Raw genomic sequence first — 21,388 nt, forward strand, 5'->3', positions numbered from 1 at the left:
AGTAGATATATTTCCCAAACACCTTTCTTCTTTATTCAGAATGTACTACAATTGGATACTTTATTATACTTATCATATAATGATTATAAAATACTATCCTACTAATTTTTCTTGGAAATAATTGAGTGATAGAATGAGGGGGTGAATGTAAGAATGTAGCAAGAACCCAGAGAAAGATACTGAGGAACTGCATATTCTAAGAGATCCTTTATTTTTTGCAGGTTATCAAAAACAACCTGAATCCTGTGTGGAAGCCTTTTAAAATCTCTCTTAACTCTCTGTGCTATGGAGATATGGACAAAACCATTAAGGTAATTTTGAAATTATTACTCAGGTACTATGTAGTTTACTATGGGGTTATGTCCTGGTAAACCCATCATAATAAAAATCCTTATAAGTTAGGCTAAAGGTATAGCTTGGTTAGTGATTACTTAGTGATCTCAAGACCTTGTGTTTGCTTGAGGGGAAAGACGGGGAGAAAGAAAAGGAGGGAAGAAATGATATTTAAAATGCATTTAACATACCTAACTTACCAAATTACAACAACCCAGTACATTATTAAGGGTTGGTATTTATCATGGTGATCCTGTGGTTAACTGACAGGTTTGGCTTGTTGCCAGCATTACAAGAGAATCATCACATGTTGCTAGTGCAGTGAAAGATTAAAATTCAAGACTGATGTAGTGTCTACTGAATGGTGTCACCTTTACACCATTGTAAAGTCAAAGGCACACTATAACAACTCAGACACTGTGTATAACTCCTATAGATGAATATATTTTTACCTATCCTCTAAAACTAATATGTAAGATAGCATTTTTTTAAAATGAAATTATAGGCATAAATATTTGATTATATTGTTGTTGTTTAATATGTTGACTAAATGTTTAAGGGTGCAGCATAATTTTCATTTTAACCTGTTTAAAAAATAAAACATCCAATTTAGATGTGTTCTTTTTTATGAAATTATTTTGCTCAGCAAATAGGAAGCGTTGACTACATTCTTGGCCTATAGTGTATCCCTTGAAAATAAAAGCAGGTGCTAGTTATTCTGAGATCTCAGAGCCTTCCTTTCGTTGTACAGAAAAACAGTGGAGCCATTGTAGGGACAAGGAAAAGCAGATCATGTCTCTACAGTTACTTTAAATGTTTTTATTGGTAGGTATTTACCAAACAAAACAAAACCCCAACCAATTAGCCAGTGAACACACACAAACTTAAAGCACTCTGTGTGTAACACACATGCTCTCCTTTCTACAGGTGAGTTCTGTCTGAGGATCAAACTCAGGTCCTTCTGACTGAGCTGTCTCCTCAGCTGTAAAGTCTGTCTTAACACAAATCTTTCTAGAAAATGTAAGGTCTTGTTGGTGTTCCTTATTGTAATTAATACAGTAAAAACAAGAAAGATGATAGGAAACTGCATGACATAATATAACAACATGGTTTGGGATCAGATCATAGCTTACATTTCAATTTCGCTCTTTAACCAGGTAAAGGATGTTGAGCAAGTCACATAACCTCCTTGCTGATAAAGTAGATAGTAATTTCTACTGTACATGAGGCTATTGAAAGTAAAAACATTTTAACAGATAAAACAGCAGCAGAGATGCTGCTATAATTAAAAGCCACTAAAATTTCCGAACTTCGCTTCGGAAGGAGTTGTCGCTAGTTTATAGAGAATTTAAAGTTATTGTTAAGTGTGATTTGTATGATGTGTCAAAGGGCAATGAAAATATAGGTATGGTATAAATATGTAAACATACTATGAATTTCATGTTTTTAAAGTAGTTACAAATTCTAATTTAAGACAAATCTAGAGAGGGCAGAAGTCTATGTTTCGACTATTGTTTCAGATAAATTAACAACAAATACTTGTTTCTAAAACATTTTTTGCTCACAGTGGCATGCCTGCAGGGCCAATTTGTTATAGTAAGTAAACTGATTTTCTGAGCTTTGTCTGACAATTGTCTTCCATTCTTAAGTCTCTTGATCTGTTTTTAGTGATACTTGGTTTGCTACATCATCACTCACTTTAGTTCTCTAGTTCTGTATTTCTTTGCAATATCAGATAATCCCACATCTGCAATTTACTATTTGGAAATTACTTAAAGGTATAGTAAAGAATTACAGAGCAGAGAATAAAGTCAGAATTTTCTGTGATTCCATCACTGTGTTGTCACTCTAGCATGCATTATTTTTAAAAGATGAAGAGAATAAGAGAAATAATCATGCATGCTTCCACCTTGCCTAAAAGTGAGGATGCATTTCGTGATGTGTGCAGTTTTTTACATATATACATGTGTTCTTGTGTATATATGCATACATTTGAATTTCACAAGTTCTTCAGATACTGTTGCTTTAACAGTGAATAGTACTGGTGTTTAAATTCTAGAAAAGAAAGAAAAGTGGTATGACTCATCCTACCTCAGTCTTGGTCTGTGTATACTATGGCATTGAAGATGTTAGGTTGCTGTTAGAGGAGTAATCAAGAAAAAAAAAATATCAGTTTTTTTTTTTTTTTCCCTTGCCAATGTCAGTCAGATAAAGGCAGTTGGTTTAAAATTGGGTATTTTATATATGGGGCAGGAGTCGAACTGTCAATAAGGCATTTCCTTAAACAAGGCACTTTGCAATTCTATAGAATGTGCTCCTTTTAATTGATTGATCGGTCAATTGATTGATTTAAGTGTTTCTGAAAATGCAAGTAATGAATGAAAGACTTCAGTGTACTGGCTAGTTTTATGTCAACTTGACATAAACTAGAGTCATTTTGAAAGAGTCATTTGACAAAATGCCCCCACCAGGTTGACCTGTGGACAAGACTGTGGTGCATTTTCTTGGTTGATGAATGATGTGGGAGGGCTCAGCTCATTGTGGATGGTGCCACCCCTGGGAAGTTGGTCCTGGGTTCTGTAAGAAAATAGGCTGGGCAAGTCATGAGGAGCAAACCAGTTGAAGCACTCCTCCATGACTTTTGTATCAGCTCCCACCTCCAGGTTCCTACCCTGCTTGAGTTTCTGTCCTGACTTATTTTGATGATAAACAAATAAACCCTTTCCCTCCCCACATTGATTTTGGTGCTGGTGTTGAATTACAGCAATAGGAACCCTAACTAACCCTAACCCAGTTTATGAAAAGCAGTGTGTAGAACTGAGAAGAAACTGTCATTCTGCCAGATGAGCATGTAAGACCCTAAGTATCGTACCTTGGTAGGTCACTACAACCTCATGGAGGCTGGAAGCCTAGTGGAGCTCTCACCAAGGCAGAAGCAGATTCTACTTGCTAGATGCTTCTGCTTCAAATTTCAGTCTCCAGAAGTGTGTTTGGTGTGAGATTTTATTTTGTTCCTATCGCTCACCACACAAGATGCATCTGATGGTTTTGCACTTAATTCCTTCAAGTTCCGTTTCAGAAAAATGGGATTTATAATAAGAGCATCTCCATTCTCTGTAACTCTTGGATCTACCTAGAGAAAATGACTGTGTATACATTAAATATCCATATATATGAATTGATGTGTTGAAATTATGTGTTAGAAGTTCACATCCCTGTTATCAATTTTCATCTTGCCCTAAAGGCAGCTTGCCTTGAACACTGTACCTTATTTTCCCATTGGGAAGTTCTAGCATTCTAGTGAAAATTTACATTTTCTTCCATCTGCCATCTGCCAGTTAACAGACAGACAGACAGACAGATAGACAGACAGACAGACAGACACACACACACACCAAGCAAACAAACAAACACAACCCCTACTAAGAGCAAACTTTTTTTTTTTTTTAAATAGGCAGGGAGGGAAGGAGAGAATGGGAAGAAATAATGGACATTTAATAAGATCCAGATCTAAGGATAGAACTCTAGAACTCTACATTTCTTCCTTCTTACATGGGATCAGAATAAGTGTGACCTAGCATGGATACCTCAGTGAGCTGACTATTCTCGCCCTAGAGTTTTCCTTTGTGTTGTAAGCTTTTCAATGTTCAGACCAACTCTCACTACCATACCTAACTTACAATTACAAGCCCAGACTTCTTAGGTTGCAGCTGATCAGACATGTTTCCTGTAACTCTAAATTATCTAGGACTTAGGTGTGTCATTTTTAGCTGTTAGGGCACTGATTTTTAGGTCTTATACAGTGATAATTAAATGAAAGACTAGACATAATTGCATTTAGCCTTATATCAGCAGCTACAGAGAGCACAGTAGAGTGACTGGGAACTGCTTCTTGTGTGAAATGGTGTCCATATTTGTGGCTTTCATCTTTTGTGGTCTAGGTCCTGTTCTCTGGATAGCTGTGGTTTGAATATGCTTCAGTATTGCTTCTCCTAGATAGCTCCTGTTCCTGCAATTATGCTGAAATTAAGGGTTTTTCCCTTACTTTAATTAAAACAGTACGTTTATCATGGCCAATACTTTTTAATAAAGAATACTAATTTTTGTATACTTTTATTATATTTAAATCCAGGTAGAATGTTATGATTATGACAATGATGGATCACATGATCTTATTGGAACATTTCAAACCACCATGACAAAACTCAAAGAAGCCTCCAGAAACTCACCTGTAAGTCACACATTTGCAATTATATAAGCACTGTAGTTTACCTGTTTATTATTCATGCTTTTCTTTGGCTTGGCAATTAGTTTATCATGGTTTTTTTTGGTATATTGCATTAAGCCCTAAAATCTTTAACTTTTATGTCATCCAAAATTCATACATGAGTTATATGTCTTACTGGGTGGCCAATGCTAGGTGAGGTCTCCAAACTACAGGGAAGAAAGCAAAGATCATTACAGTGTCATGTCTAGGAGTGGGAGTAGCCATTCTTCTTGTGTCTTGGAAGGGAAAACATCATAATCCAGTACTGGATGAAACAGTGCTCTGCCAACACAGGGAAGACAGAGAGCATGATCGGCTCAGTGGTAGGTGTGAGTCCCCTATGGCTAACTAAGCAGGACAGATGTCCTGTGATCTACATGTGTACCCTTCCTGTTCCTTCATGGAAGGACTTCACCCCTCCCTGAAACATCTTAAATACTGAAAATTAGGGGTAAGCCCAAGAGTCATTGATGCACCAGTTTAAGTAAACTATGGAATAGTTGTTGATTTCAAGGTTTCTGTTGTGGGGTATCCACCAGAGAAACCTGCTCAGACATGGATTTAAACCCATAGAAAGTCTTTGTTAGTGGACACAGGGCGTTCAAGATCCCACTGTGTCACTGAGCCTTTCTCAGGGTGTTTTTACACACAAAAACCATATTCAGGGTTGGCATGCTTCATTCAGTAAACAAGAGCAGTTAGCCAGCAGCAGAACTGCAGAAGCCAAAAAGCAAGGTTAGTGCATTTAGAGACTTTCCCAGAACTATGGACTTTGATAAATTACGTCTTTGCTTTCATTTTGGCTGGTGGGACTGTCTACTTGCTAAGTTTTATGGACTGAATGGTACTTCCATTGTGGAGTCAGTTGTGCTAAGGTCTGGGGGCCTGTTGTTACACTTCCACAGAGAACAGAAGCCCAGCCCAGGCTGTGAGGATTGTATCTTTTGGTAAGGAAATACCTTAGGCTCAAGATCCATGCACCGGAGACTGCCATTCTTATCAAGTTTCTATTTATATTAGGAGTTTAATTTCTTTTGGCCACAGAGTTGGGCTTCATGTGTTTCTGTTTTATTCTGTTTATTATTTTTTTTCCTTAGCATGCTTTTGTTTTGCTTTGCTCACAAGATTAACATTTAGTTTCTTTTTTCTTTTTCTTGTAAGATTTGATTTTAAGGGAAAAAGTTCATTGAAATTCATTTTAGTAATTGGGCTATTGCTGGTGAAAAAAAACTACTATTTCATTTTATCCTCCCACAGGTTGAATATGAATGTATAAATGAGAAAAAGAGACAAAAGAAAAAAAGCTACAAGAATTCAGGTGTTATCAGTGTAAAGCACTGTGAGGTCAGTTGTCCTTGGCCACTTGTATTGAGTTCACATTCTGAGTTCTTGTACCAGTGTGGTTTTACATCAAACAAGTACTATAAGCAGGTGGAAATCACATGAGCATGTGATCATCTTGGGCGGAAAAATAGGATTTGAAATAGTAAAGAAATCTTTCAAGTAACTCTGCTTCTAAGGTTTGACAACTTCATGTATACATACAATTTAATGTATATTGAGTGTTTTTCCTACATTAGGAATGTATACTATGTGTGAGGTATATGCACATATGTGCAGTGATCTGTGGAGGCCAGAAGAGGGTGTGAGGTGTCCTGAATCTGGAATTATAGATAGTTGTGAGCCTCCATGTGGGTACTGGGAACCAACCCATGTCCTCTGCAAGAACAGCAGGAGCTCTTCAGTACTGAGCCCATTGGCAACGTTTTAGCAAAGTATAAGTAATGATAAAATTTACTCTTAGGAAATGTGAGATTGGAAATGGTCTGACCCAGTACATCTATCCTGGGTATAAGTTTTTCATGAGCTGTTATAAATGGTGGGGAAAAGCCAAGTTTTCCCCACTGAGCATATTTTGTTTTTAATTCTTTTAAGGCTTAATTACTAAATGTTGTTTAAAACTGTCAGTATATTAGACTTGTTACATAAAACTGACAGTAACTACATTTCCTCTTTTGCCATTGATATTCTAATCTTTTTGTTTTAGTCACATGGTGAATTTATTTTTGTTATTTTTTTTATTTGCATATAGTAGTTAACCATGTGGGTTTTATTATGACATTCTTATATATGTATATAATGCATTTTGCTCATATTTATCTTCCCCCATTAGCCTCTCTTGTCCTCAAATCCTTCTTCCCAACTAGTCTCCTTTTACTTTCATGCTCTCCCACTCTGTGTGTGTGTGTGTGTGTGTGTGTGTGTGTAAGTGTCTCTAGCTCCTTCAATCACTAACAGTGAATTCTCAGGAGGGACCAGACATTATGAGCACTTCTGATATTTTAACCTTAATATTGCTTAAGTAGTAAATTCTTTGTAAGTCCTGACATTTCGGGGACTCAAATGTAAGGTTGATTCCATGTATTTATGTCACATATACCAGGGAGCCTTGTAGCATGAATAATAACAACTCAGAGACAGATACTGGGGTTCAAGCTGAAGATCAGAGAAAGCAAAGCAGCCAGACAGTAGTTCTTACCTCCCTCCCAGTCTCTATGGCTCACTAGTATGACTGCTGGGATTAAAGGTGTGTACCACCACTGCCTGACATCTATGGCTGTGGCTAGCTTTGCATTCTAATCTTCTGACAAGCTTCATTAGATCATAAACAATATATCACCCCATAGCCTTTTGTTTCTCTTGTGTATGTTGAGAGTTCCAGTTATCTTCAACCTCCCCCTCCCCTCCTTTGGTTTTCAAGACACAGTTCTCAATGTAGCTCTGGCTGTCCCGGAACTTGCTCTCAGACTGACCTCAAACTCAGAGATGTGCCTGCTTTTGCCCCACAAATGCTGGGATTAAAGGTGTGCCCCATCACTGGTGGAGTTCAGCTTTAACATAAATGTGTTTTTGTTTTTAGATTACTGTAGAATGCACATTTCTTGACTACATCATGGGAGGGTGCCAGCTGAATTTTACTGTAAGTAATACTGAGTTTTCTAGCATAGTCTGTTAAATGTTGCCTTTCTCCCTCTCCATTTTGCAGCATTCATTTACTGCCAAACTGCCTTTGCTATGAAATTTACACAATCTGTTAAACAGATTTTCCTCATGAATCATCTAGGTTCATCATGGAAATTTTGACTTAGTTGATGAGTTGATGAATAATCCCTCCCTCTTTAGAGAAAGCAGATATGCATATCCTGAAGTAATTGAAGGTATAGAAAACAAACATAGAAAAACAGCTCCTAAATATGGGTCATTACATCCTGTGGTTCATGAATCTTCAGTCTAGTAAAAGAACATGTGGTTTTCATGCTGATGCCTGTTGAGTTGTTTGTGGAAATGCTGAGGTCATTTGTTAGGAGATGGCAATATAGAGATTCTGGGATGCTTTGGGGTCTTGTCTGAGGTTCTCTTGGACCTCGAGCTCAGATAGCCCTGCCTTTACTTTAGTAAGAATTGTTATCTTGGCAGGTGGGAGTGGACTTCACCGGCTCCAATGGTGACCCCAGTTCTTCAGATTCCCTGCACTACATCAGCCCTAATGGTGTCAATGAGTATCTGACTGCCATCTGGTCTGTGGGATTGGTAGTTCAAGATTATGATGCGTGAGTATAACTTTGGAAACACTCAAGTACATGTTTCATAATTCCTTAGAAAGGGTACTTACTGTCTGTTTCATCAACTAGTGTTCTAATAGAGATGGGCCAACTTGGATGATAGAATGGCATTCTTTTCAAATGTTTGATCTTTTTATTTCTTTTTGTTTCCCTTTTATCTTTATTCTTGCTGTGACTAGTTATAAACCGTTGTTATAGCTTCCGCATTTAATGGTTGGCAGAAGTCAGAAAGACTTATTTCTTTGATCTGATTTCCTTGGAGTTTTAATCAGGGGTAAGCTGTATATGTGATTGAAATCTAGATGGTATAATCTTATAAACAGTAATAAAAATTGTTTCTTATAATATATACATGTTCCTTCCAATAATGAAATTATATTTATTTATTAATTCTGAGAAAGAGTCTCATTATATCCTTTCCTGGCTTAGAACTCAGTATGTAGACCAGCCTGATATCGAAATCAGAAGTCTGTCTACTTCTGCCTTGAAAGCACTAGAATTAAAGAAGTGCCTCACCACATTCTGCTAAAATATTTTTTTTTTCCTTTCAAAGTTTTATTTATTATGTATACAGTGTTCTGTCTGCACACCAGAAGAGGGCACCAGATCTCATTATAGATGGTTCTAAGCCACCATGTGGTTGCTGGGAATTGAACTCAGGACTTGAACAACCAGTGCTCTTAACCTCTAAGCCATCTCTTCCAGCCCCCTGAAAATATTTTTTTTTAATTGGAGCTTTTGATAAGACTAAAGAGCATCTTAATCTAATTGCTGCAAAGTATTCTGAATGAATTTTCAATAGTTAGATTTGGAGACTTGGGTGCATTTTGAGTTATAGAATTAGTATCTAGCCTGTGCAAAATCCTGGGTTCAATTCTCAGTCATAAAACTGTATGACTACTAATAATAGATTTCCTATAACAGCTAACATGTGCCAGAGACCATTTTATTAGTCTGAATAGATGATGAGCCATTGGTGACAGTTAACAGGTCATCAAAAAGCCACTCCTAAAAAAGGTACTAAGCCAAGGGTAGTTTCACAAATGAATTCTTAAAAATGTGTAATTAATAAATTCAAACCTAAATGAATACATTTTTAAAAATTAGAACGTATCCAGAGTTCAGGTCTTGCCTCAAGTTTATTTGTAAAAACAGCATAGGGCTCAGGTCATTTGCAGAGTGTATAGATGTGTCACACCAGTCCATCTGTCTTCACAGTGGCAGAAACCATTTCTATGGGGCCTTCACAGGGGCCTGGGTGCCTTTTGAAGCCTGAGCTGGAGCTGCAGCCTGAGCCTTAGCTGGAGCCGAGGCTTCTGCCTTGGTTTGAAACTTGGGTTTTGGTTGGCAGAGCCTAAGGCTTCTAATCCTCTTCCTAAGCTTGGGGAGTGAAGAAAGCAAGACGGCTGAGTTTGCAGCTGGGACCTTTTGGCATCTTGGGTTTTTACCACCATGGTCTCGCAAGGGCCTTGATGGCCTCTACGCGTGCACTCATTGCCTTCGCGTTGTTTGCCTGCATCTTCTTCAGTTCTCTCTTGTTGTGTCTCTTGGTAAAGTTCATGTTCCTCAGGAACTTGGGGTCAACTCCCTTAAGAGATTCGTATCTTTGCAATCAGGGTTTATTGATGCCCTTTCTGTGCCATTTCTGGGACTGGTTGTGTATGGTGTGGTTCTTGGACTTGCCTGCTCCCGAAGTGCCTGGGACCGGAAGAGAAAGAGAGCCAAAATGAGTGTTAAAATTCTCTAGATAGAAGGAAGGAGCCACAATCATCAAACATTTTTTTTTTTTTTTTTTTTTTTTTTTTAAGGAACAAAGGGAGGGAGGGAGAAAGGTAAGAAGAATTTCCTTTAGCACCGTGTGTGTTTGTGTGTGTGTGTGTGTGTGTGTGTGTGTGTGTGTGTGTGTGTGTCTGGTGCATGTGGAAGTCAGAAAAGGGTGATATGAAGTTTGTGAGCTACCCCATATAGGTACTGGGGACCAAGCCTAGGCCCTCTGCAAGAGCACTAAGTGCTTTTAATCTCTGAGTATCTCTTAGTCCTGCTCTAGCAGCTTTTAAATTTTATTATATGATATGTAGAGCTATCGTGGACCAAGTGAACCAAGCATATAGGTAACTAATAGACCTATATGTGAATTTAGTGAGAATAGCATCTAAGAGGAAAGGATTATAACAGCAACACATTGCATAAGAGTGGAATTTAAAGCCAGACTTAGGTGCACACTTTCATTCCCAGCACTGTGGAGGCAGAGTCAGAGGCAGGTGGAGTAAGTTGCAGGATAGCTAGAGAGCTGCATAATTAATTTGAATCCACAGTTCATACCTGCAAAGTATGATAACCCACACATATTGTAAACCTGAAGTAGATACTCAACAAAACAGCCTAACAAAATAGCAGTAAGTTCAGGACTGTTTTTACCAAACTCAATTTATAGCTTCCATTCGTGGTGACTAGAGCTCTTGTTTAGACAGTAGGAAACAGAGTAAGTGGTCCAGGACTGCATGTGTATTCTAGGGCCAGGATTTGATGCTGCTGAAAAAAAAAAAAAAAAATCCTTCTACTCCCTGGGCTAGAACCTAGCCACCGATCTCAGCTGGCTCCTAGGATAAGACTAGTCACCGCCTTAAGTGTCTGTTATTAAAGGAGGGAGTGCTGTTGGTGGGAAGCTGCTATTCCTGCTTCATATCCTACTTCAATGCACTTTTCAGAGGAATGAGAAGTTTAATACCAAAAGTAAGCGTGGAAAGTTTTAGAAGAAAAGAATATATGATTGGCTCATAATCTGCAGTGTGCATGGCTGGTACGACAACACAGGCATAAATCTTGGAGTAACATGTATATGTTCACATTCCTTAGTACTAAAACATATGAAAAGGGGGTGAGGAGATGGCTCAGTGGTAAGAATGCTTTCTGTGCAAGCAGGAGAAGCTGAGTTAGATCCCCAGCACCCATATGAAAACAACATGGCTGTGTGTGCTTGTAATCAGTGTTGGAAGATGGAAATGGTAAAGAGGAAACTGGTGTCTCCTTTGGGCGTTCATAGACTCATTAATAAAAGAACTTAAAGAGAAAGTCAATGAAAGTTTCTAAACAACAGTAGACAGGCTACAGTCTAGGAAAACTATTTTTGACATGACATGGGTTCTATCTTTAATAGAAAATAAATCCCAGATGTTAAGAACTAAAAATACAGGATGAGTGAGGTAGTTGTGCAGGTGAAGGTGCCCCGACAATCTGAGTTGTTCACTGTTATCCACATATATGCTGTAGCAAGCACATCTCTCTACACACATAAATAAACAAATGAATGAATGAACGAATAGGCAAACAAATAAATAAATAAATATAGTAAATAAATACGAGTGAACACACAGACTATCCCAGTTAGGTGGTGTTTTAAGGTAAGGTAAGGTAAGGCATCATTATGCCTCTGGGGGAATTCCCGTATCCTGGACAAGTCAGTACTTGATATATGTATGTATGTATGTATACATACATACATATATTCACGTTATATATTCAGGTTTATACTCTGTGTGTTCGCAGGCTCCAGACATAATGTATGTTTTAGACACATGTTTTCTTGCATAAAATTGAGTTTTATAATAGATGACATTTTGTACAGTGATTCTATGGTCAAATGTATGAATACTCATATCAACTGACATATAAGTAAATGCTATAAATAACCTCATTGAGTCTTGTTTTTTCTGCCAAAGCCTTACTTTAAAAAAAAAGTGGGTTTTTTTTTGTTTGTTTGTTTTGTTTCCTTTTTTGTTTTTGGCTCGTTCATATTTGTTCTGGGAAATAATGCACAAGGTTTAAATGGCAACTAGTAGGTTATGAGACACATTTATTTATTTAACATGTGTATTTGTGCGTGAATGAATGTATGTGTATACCACGTGTGTAGGAGCCTGTGGATGTCAGAAGAAGTGTTGGATCCCCTGAACTGTACTTGCAGATGGTTGCTAGCCAACAAGTAGCTGCTGCAAAATAAACCCAGGCCCTTAGCATTTATGTTTCTCTCAAGGCATTAAGGTGGAGAGTGATAGAGGAGCACTGTGTACATCCTCCTATGGCTTCCATGTGGCTATACATGGGTGCACACACTCAGGTAAATATCACTCATGCACACCACACACACTACTATAGAGACATTCTTCCTTTAACGCACAGAAAACGTTTAAAATGAGTATTTTCCACTGTTAGCATTGGTATTAGTATTGGGAGTGCTAGGTAATTTTTTGTTTATAATTTTTTTATGGCTTTGGATTTTTTTAAAATATAAAAGTGCATATTATTTCATTTTTATAGCAAAAATTGTTTGATTTTTCTTTTTTCTATTTTAGTGACAAGATGTTTCCAGCTTTCGGCTTTGGAGCTCAGGTGCCTCCTCAGTGGCAGGTAATTTTTTTTTTTTTCTTTTACTTTTATTGATTCTTTGTGGATTTCACATCATGCATTCCAGTCCCACTTATCTCCTGTCCCTTCGAATCTGTCCTGGAAACCTCCCCCCCCCCCACCCCAGAACAAAACCAAATTTAAAAGAAAAACCAAAACAAACAACCCAGTGCAGCCTACTGCAAAGAATGGGGCTAATTCTGCTGTTCTTTGGTTCTCAGATCCGGGTCCAAGTAACCCACACTTAACACTACCAGGGCCAGCTCTACTGTTTTGCCCGGGCAAGGTGCAGGAGCCCTGTCTCCTGATTGCTATAGGTGGGGGGGTGGGGGGTGGGTGTCAGCGCCCCTGCTCTCATGCCTTCAGGGCTGACTCACCTGTGCACTGACAACAGGATCTGCTCTGGTGTGCTGTCCAGGTGCAGTGCAGAGCCTGCTCTCCTATGTGTTCCAGCTGGTGAGGAGCAAGGCTAGTAGTTCTCTCACTCTAGTGAGAGCCAGCTCTCTCATCACCACAGGTAGCAAGTGGGAAGGGCGTCTTTCCTTCACCCATGCCAGTTTGTGGTAGACAAGGTTGAGGCAGTCTGCCCTCAAACTGGCTCACCTGTGTCCCTGACAAAAGGGTCAGCACTAATGTTTTGCCCATGTGAGGTGCATGCCTGGGGGTGGGGGTGGGACAATGATGGTGGGGAGGGCAGCTGTCCCCTGAGGGGTGGGGCCAGATCTCCTGCTGTAGTATCTTGCAAGGGGCAGGGCCAGTAGGGTAGGGCTGGCTCAGTACAACATGGTTCTAATGACCACCCTCTCCTCCTGCCCCCAGCTAACACAGGCCAAGGATATTACTGACACCCCAGCTGCTCTATGACCATAGACTCAGACATGGCCCTTGGCAGCAGCTCAAGCCCAGAAGTCACCATTACCCTAGTGGCAGCATAGGCCATAGGGATCAGTATGGTCCCAGTGACTGAATAGCAGCTGAGCACCAACATGGTCTCAAATAGCTAAATAGACCCTGGGCTTCTGCAGAGCCCTCAGTGGTAACAGAAAGCCCAGACATCACCCTAGAATCATCCCAGATCCCAGCTGCTGCAAGGACACAGGCCAAGATGTGGCCATAGGCAGTGGCCAGGGCCTGGATGCCTCCATATTCTCAGGTGGCTTACCAGACCCTAGTCATCTGCATGGCCCGTGGTGGTAACAGGTGCCACAGATATCAACTCAGACCCAGACAGAACCCTCATTGACAATCCTGACCTGCATGACACCATGGCCCTCAGACACCCTCATGGCCACAGATTGTAGCTCAGATCCTGAGCATCCATATGGTCTTTGGTGGCAACATGAGCCACAGACCCTGACTGTGATTGGACACTGACCTAGACATAGTCCTAGGCAGCAGCCCAGATCACTTGATCAGCCTGGCCCCCATGATGGTGTGACCCTTGGACACCAGCATGGCTCCAGGTGGCAGCTCAGGTCACTGGCATCAGCATGGCCTTCAATGGGGGTTCATGTCTGTGGCTCCTGTTGTCTCTGAGGGCTGTATGGAGTCCTTCAGTCTGCACTACCACCTGGAGCCATGTTGGTGTCTAGGGGCCATGCAAATCTGGGTGGCCTTAGATAATTCCTGGGGCCATAGTGATATACTGGCCAAGGCTGCTGCCAAAGAACCATGTCTGGGTCCACATCTGGGTTCTGAGTTGATGTCCCTTGCCCAAGGAGTTGGGGGGAGGCTGTGTGGATGCCCAGGGTCTGGGTCAAAACTTGTGACCACATTGGTGTCTGAGGGCTGTGTCACTGCCAGGGCCAAGACAATTGGAGTCATCTGGGTCCAAATCTGGGTCCATGGCCCTGGCTTAGCTGAGGTCTGTGTTGATGTTCATGAACTCAGGACCCCTTGACTGCTTCAGGGCCTCAGACAAAGACCTGGCACTTGGGTATAGCCCAGGCCCAGATGCCACCTTGGACTCTGGTGGTTAGCAGGCCATTCACATTAGCCTGTTCCTCACTACTGTCATCCGTTCAGATCTGCCTCTCTCTCTCTCCCCAGCCCATGAATCGCCTCCCCCCATTTCCCCACCCTATACCATAATGGTGCCCGACCGCCTGGTGCCGCAGCTGTTGGTTAGGTATAGGTGGCGCATGGTTGAGTCCTACCTCCCCCAGCTGTGAGACATGGTGTAGAGATGTTGCCTCTTGCCTCTTGCATGCCTGGTGCCACAGGCATTAGGCAGGCTCCTGGTGGGTTTGCTCCTCCAGACCAAGAAGTCTAGGGGTGGAGCCATCTGTGTCTTCCACCCACTCTGGCCTGGAAAAGGTTGAACTGCCAGGAAATCCCCTTTCAAAGTTTTATTCTTGACTAAAAGAACAGAGGCCTCACCAGCCTTTTTTTTTTTTTTTTTTTTTTTTTCTTTTTTCTTTTGACAGGTGTCTCATGAATTTCCAATGAACTTTAACCCATCTAATCCCTACTGCAATGGTAAGTGAAGCCAAAAAGCCAGACATGAAGACAGCATCACTCATTCCTGTCTCTTTCAGGTCAGAGCTACTCATTATGTTTCTAACTTTCAGGTTGTGACAAATTTTAACTTTCTGTTGTGTATAGTAGAAAAATTGCCCCAGGTGGGTGACTACAATGGTAAAGATAATTATGAGGCAAATCAGTATCATGATGATAAAGAGTAGGTCATAAAAGTCATCATAAAAGTAAAGGTATTGTCACATGTGAACTGAAATCAACTCCATAAATGAGTTCAGTATTGAAGACTGGAGAGAACTTTCATAGAAGCAAGTGAAAAGTGTCAGTTGTCACAGTGCTTGTTGCTTGCACAGTATTCACTCAGTAGATAGGATGGTGACAGGAACAAAGCTGAACTTCTAACACATCTCTATAGACAGCAGGAAGCTGGTGCTTGTCTTTGATTTCACTTTTTACTTTATACTTCAAATGCACAAGTGCTTCTTCTTTAAAAATAGTTTTTTGAAAAGTCAGATTCCAACCTGGAATGCCAAGACTCCTACTAAATTATGTAAGACTGAATGTTTTTGGGCAGGAAAGGTAGTTGTTGGGTAGGGGATAGTACTTAAAATTCTAGGCTCTAAATTGATACTCCTCAGAGGGTCCCTTTTAGCATCTACAAAGTGCATGGTTTCTAGAGACAAAGGTATTCTTTCCTTCTCTTTGTAAATAATCACAAATTGGAAGGGCATAGGACCACTTTTGAGGGCTGTTTTCTTAAACATTTTCTCCATTTTAAAATGCCTTTTCTGTGCTAGTTAATTTAGTACTCCTTTGAGGCACTTTTAGTGCATGATCGTGACCTATTTTATGTCCAGATATTTGTAATTGAGTTTATTTTAAAGATGTGTTTTTGTTAATATTTTCATCTTGGTTTCTGATTTTATCTTAAGTTTTTAATGGTAAAGTTTATAAAACCATTTATTATCAAAAATAAAGTAAGAAATGTTCTTGGTGCTTACCTGAAATTAGAATTATTTTTGGAATATAGATGACTCATTTTATAAGTTTATTGCTCTACAAGTAGTGTGAACCCATTCTTGGTCTGCTCATCAAGCAAATAGCCTTTTCAATTTAGGTTTATAGTCTGGAAAAACAACCAATTTGGTTGTAGATCAAAGATATGCTATATAGAAAAAGTAGGGCCTTATTTTAAGACACCAAAGTTAAATTCTGTTTTTGGTTTTGGTTTTTTTTTTTTTTCTTTTTTTTAAAGACATCCTTGAACCTAGTTGCCTAGGAATAACATTTCACTTACTGCTTTAATGCAAGGGAGGATTTCAGTATAGTGCAGTTTTAGGTGAGTAGTTGAAGACTTTATACTTGTAAAGAGAGTAAATTGTTAAAAACTTCAGGGTACAAAGCAAGCATAATAATACAAATGGGGAAAATACTTCTGTCTTTATGCATGTTCTATTACTGTGAAGAGACACTGTGACCATGGCATCTCTTACAAAAGAAAGCATTTAATTGGGGCTTGCAGAGTTTCAGAATGTAGTCCATTATGGGGAACATGGTGGCATGCATGGTAGCTGAGAGCTCTACATCTGGATCCACAGGCAGAGAGGAAAGAGAGACTTTGGGTTGGGCATGGGCTTCTGAACCCTCAAAGCCCACCCCAGTAATGGACTTCCTCCCACAAGGCCACACTCCTAATCTTTCAGATAGAGCCACTCGCTTGTGACCAAGCATTTAAATCTGTGAGTCTATGGGGCCATTATTTTTCAAACCACCACAACTACTGTTGCTGAAATTATATGCTATTTTTCTACAGTGTATTCCATTGCAGTTCCTGATGTTACTAGCTATGGTTAATATTGTTGTTATTGCTAGACTAACTCCTATTTACACTATCAGTTTATACATGTAAAATCACATCTATGCATGAGTTGTTCTCATAAGTTGCTCAAGTGTACTTGTTTCTAAGTTCAGTATGACCAAAAAGAGTTTTTTGGAAGTCCTAAATTTGAAGAGAATTGGTTTCATTCTTGTCCTTGATCTAAAGTAAGAGACCTGTTTGGGTTGAAAAGGTCTACAGGTATGAGGAGATAAGTCAGTGAATAAGAACACTTTCTGTACAGTTATGAGGACCTATCTGGGTTCAAATCCCAGCCACCCATTCAAAAAACACATTACTATAACCCCATTGGAGGGCACAGACAGATAGATCTTTTTTGTTGTTGTTGTTCTTATTTTACATTATCAATCCCAGTTCCCTCCCTCCCCTCCCATGTCCCCCCACCACCCTCTTACCCTCCCCCCCAACACACACACACACACACACATACACACACACACACACACACACTCCACAGGGAGGGTGATGTCTTCCAGGAGGGATCATCAAAATCTGTCAAGTCATTTGGAGTAGGGTCTAGGCCCCCCCCCCCCCCCCCCCCCGCCTCTAGGCTAAGGGAGTATTCCTCCATGGGGAATGTGCTCCCAAAGTTCTTTTGTGCACCAGCGATACATCCTGGTTCCATTGTCAGAGGTCCCTTAGACTGCCCAGGCCTTCTAACTGAGACCCATGTTCAGGGGCAGACAGATAGGTAGATCTTGAGAGTTTACTGGCTATCCAGCCTAACCAAAATGGTTCATATAATACCCTGTTTTAAGGCAAAAGACGGAGAGCAGTGGAGGAGGAAACCTGACACCTTGTTCTGTGTGGCATGCACAAGCATACATACCTGCACATTCAGTTGTGTGTACCATACACATACACCACACACATTTACCCTACACACAAGCGAATAAAAATGTAAAATGCCCTAAAGTAAGAAAATAAAACTTTCTTTAAGATAAACTGCAGACAAGTTTCTGTGGTTTCAAAGCAGTGCAGGGAATTCTTTTAAGATTTGTAGCAGCATTGAGGACAGAATTAACACGTGCATACCTAGGATACTCGTTTGTAGACTGCATTTTCACTGGCATACTATCCAGCTTACCAGGCCATGCTGTTTTAACAGAAATATCTGTGCCTTGGTGACTTACAATGGCACATCTGTTCCTTACTCATTTGACTTGTAGCTAGATCACAACTGTTTTCCATGTTTTTTTTTTTGTTTGTTTGTTTTTTAGTTTGTTTTTATAAGATAGAGTCTTGCTATGTAGTTCAGGCTATAAACTTGTCATCTTCCCACCTCAGTTTCCTGAGTGCTGGGAAAATAAATGTATTACCTCACCCACATCTCCCAAGTTACTTAGTCTGGGACTCAGCCTGAAGGACCAGCTCTTCACCTGCTGTTCCTGTGACCCAGGAAAAGAGTACAAGAGCTAGAGCAAGTAGACAATGTTTCTTAAAACATCTGAGTAGACACTGGGGTCCTGCCCACTTACATACATTTAGTCATGTATAGCCTTGTTCAACTTGTTTTTCATAAGACTGGCAGACTCAACTGTTTAGTTTCTATAGCAAAATGCAAACCTATGCTAATAAAACTAATGCTGCCTATTATACCAAGTGTCACCTAATTAACTAGAGTTAATCAGCCTTATAAGTATATTTCTATAGAACTTTGATCATGTGTGCAAAGGAGTTCATCTTGGTGATTTTTTTATTTCTGCTTAACAGTTGTAAGATGTTACACATTTTTCAACAAAAACACATCAACGTTAAGCATAAGTCCCATTTGAAATGAAAATGCTTTCTGCTTGGAGATAAAGTTTATAGCTATTTATAATGAAATATAACCACGAAGAACTCTTGAATGTGGAACTCTTCCCTAGTCGAAGCACTTTTTGACTTTTTGTTGTTTCATTTGTTTTGTAATTGTGATAAGGGACTCAATATATATAGTCACCCTGATTTTGATACTTCCACTTCCCAAGAGCTGGGATAATGTCCATCATTTACCAGACCTTATATGTATATAAGTGTGCTTCCCATACTGTGGATTAACAAATTATATTTGAGGATTTTTAATACTACTTTCTTTGATCTAGGAATCCAAGGCATTATAGAGGCTTATCGGACCTGTCTTCCTCAAATAAAACTCTATGGACCAACTAATTTTTCTCCAATTATAAATCACGTGGCCAGGTTTGCAGCTGCAGCCACACAGCAGCAGACAGCATCTGTAAGTGCTCTAGGTTCAGGAGCAGGAAGGGTGTGGTTGGTACTTCTTCCTGCTTGTCATGCTGTTTATTGAGTTTGTCAGGATACCAAGTCAAGAAAAAAAAGTGATGGTATAATTAGCATTAGTTTGGGAGAGATGTCTGTTGCTGTTAATGATCACTAAAACAAAATAATGCTTGCTTTTATGAGTTTTTTCTCTGGCTTTGGAAGTAATTTGCTTAGAGTCTACCAAAGGCAGGGAGGGCTATTACTTGTAGAAACATACTTCACATGAAGGCCTTTGAATACTTTTATCAGTTGCTGATTTTGCCGCACTTACTATATTACAGAAGTTTGAATTATCTAACCATTAACATTCATAGGGTACCAAATCTCTCAAGCTGTAATGTACTTAAAAGTAGGGACAGGGATCATGGGAAGCCCCATTGTGTAGGTGTTGAAAAAGTCAAACAAGATAATTCATGTAAAGTTCACAGAGCCTGGGTCAGAGAAAACACTCCCATACTTATTAGTTATTGTCGTAAATATTATTTCTGTCCTAGATTTAACTGGCCCAAAAAATGAAATCACAACTTTATGTGACATTTCCCTACTTTGGAAAAGACTTTTTTTTTTTAAGCATGTATTTTAGCCAGGTAGATAATCCTTTTTTGAAAGTTTTGGATCTGCTGGTAATGGAGTTCTCATTTGCTCCCTTGCTTCAGTCGTTGACATGTTTAGTGCTTCAGTTTAATGAATGTTTATTTCTCTGCTTACTTGAAAGACATTTAGATGTCTTCTGTGTATTTTTCAACCTATCTGGTGGTGTGTTGCACTTCTAATGAATCTCCTTGTCACCAGAGAATTACAGAGTATTTTAAGCAGATGGTTTCCTAGATACAGGCTGACAATGAAAATGAGTGAAACAGGTGGCTCAGTAACCTCGATCACTCTTTTGCTGTTTGACCTTCACCTGCTCAGTAGACTTGTTTTCTTTTTTGGCAGCAATACTTTGTGCTCTTGATCATCACTGATGGTGTCATCACAGACCTTGATGAAACCAGACATGCTATCGTCAACGCTTCCAAGCTGCCCATGTCTATCATCATTGTGGGAGTTGGGGGAGCTGACTTCAGTGCCATGGAGTTTCTGGATGGTGATGGGGGAAGTCTCCGCTCCCCATCAGGAGAGGTGGCCATAAGAGATATTGTTCAGTTCGTGCCTTTCAGACAGTTCCAGAATGTGAGTACCATTCCTTTTGACTAAACCCAGACCTTCAGTATGCTTTTGCGTGTTAGAGGTTTGACTTGATTGGGATACTTGTATCATTTGTGCTTTTGCTATAATAGTATGATAAACTTAAAATGATATTGTTATGAATATGTTAAGACTTTTTGTTACTTTTATATTAATTACTTTCCTCATGGTTGTGAAATTACTGGCAAAGGCAACCTGGGGAAGGAAACTTTCCTTTGGCCTTTAGTCCGTTATGGTAGGAAAGGCATGACAGAAAGAGTCTGAGGCAACTAGTCACAGTACATCCACAGTCAAGCAGAGAGGGTGAATTTGGGTGCTTGTGTTAGTTAGGAGTTTTATTGCTGTGATAAGAACTATGACCTATAGTAACAAGTGTAAGAAATGTTATTTTGCTTACACTTTCATATCACAGTTCATCATACAGGGAGGACCTGGAGGCAGGACCTGAAGCAGAAGCCACAGGAATATTGGTTATTGGCTTGCTTCTTATGGCTTGCTCAGCTTGCTTTCTTATAGAGCCAGGACTACCAATTTAGGGGCAGCACCACCTACAGTGGGCTGGACCCTCCAATATCAATAACTAATTAAGGAAATGTTCCATGGTGGTTTTTGGTAACACATGCCTTTAATCCTTGCACTAGGGAGGCAGAGGCAGGCAGATCTCTGTGAGTTCAAGACCAGCCTGGTCTACAGAGTGAGTTCCAGGACAGCCAGGGTTACACAGAGAAACCCTGTCTTGAAAAACAAAAACAAAACAAAACAAAGGGGTGGGCAGAGGGAGAAAGAAAAAAATGAATGAGTTCTATAGGCTTTCTATAGTTGATCTTACAGAAGCATTTCCTTCATTGAGCACCCCTCTCTCAGATCACTCTGCTTATGTGAAGTTAACGTAAAAACCAGCCAGCTCAGATGCTCAGCTCAGTTTCAACTTTT

At 39.8% G+C, this 21,388-nt stretch overlaps 1 protein-coding gene across 1 annotated transcript in view; it reads left to right on the plus strand.

The window, feature by feature from the left end:
* Cpne3 (copine 3) overlaps window positions 1-21,388 on the plus strand; it is a 55,031-nt gene that overhangs the window by 28,320 nt on the left and 5,323 nt on the right. Inside the window, exons 7-15 of the mRNA XM_051198440.1 lie at window positions 222-311; window positions 4,466-4,564; window positions 5,858-5,944; window positions 7,521-7,580; window positions 8,078-8,211; window positions 12,576-12,630; window positions 15,054-15,105; window positions 19,087-19,220; window positions 20,204-20,440. Of these exons, the coding sequence (XP_051054397.1) occupies window positions 222-311; window positions 4,466-4,564; window positions 5,858-5,944; window positions 7,521-7,580; window positions 8,078-8,211; window positions 12,576-12,630; window positions 15,054-15,105; window positions 19,087-19,220; window positions 20,204-20,440 (948 nt within the window). The remainder of the gene's footprint in view (window positions 1-221; window positions 312-4,465; window positions 4,565-5,857; window positions 5,945-7,520; window positions 7,581-8,077; window positions 8,212-12,575; window positions 12,631-15,053; window positions 15,106-19,086; window positions 19,221-20,203; window positions 20,441-21,388) is intronic.

The sequence above is a fragment of the Phodopus roborovskii genome, unplaced genomic scaffold, assembly GCF_943737965.1.
Source record: "Phodopus roborovskii unplaced genomic scaffold, PHOROB, whole genome shotgun sequence".
NCBI classification, from domain to species: Eukaryota; Metazoa; Chordata; class Mammalia; order Rodentia; family Cricetidae; genus Phodopus; species Phodopus roborovskii.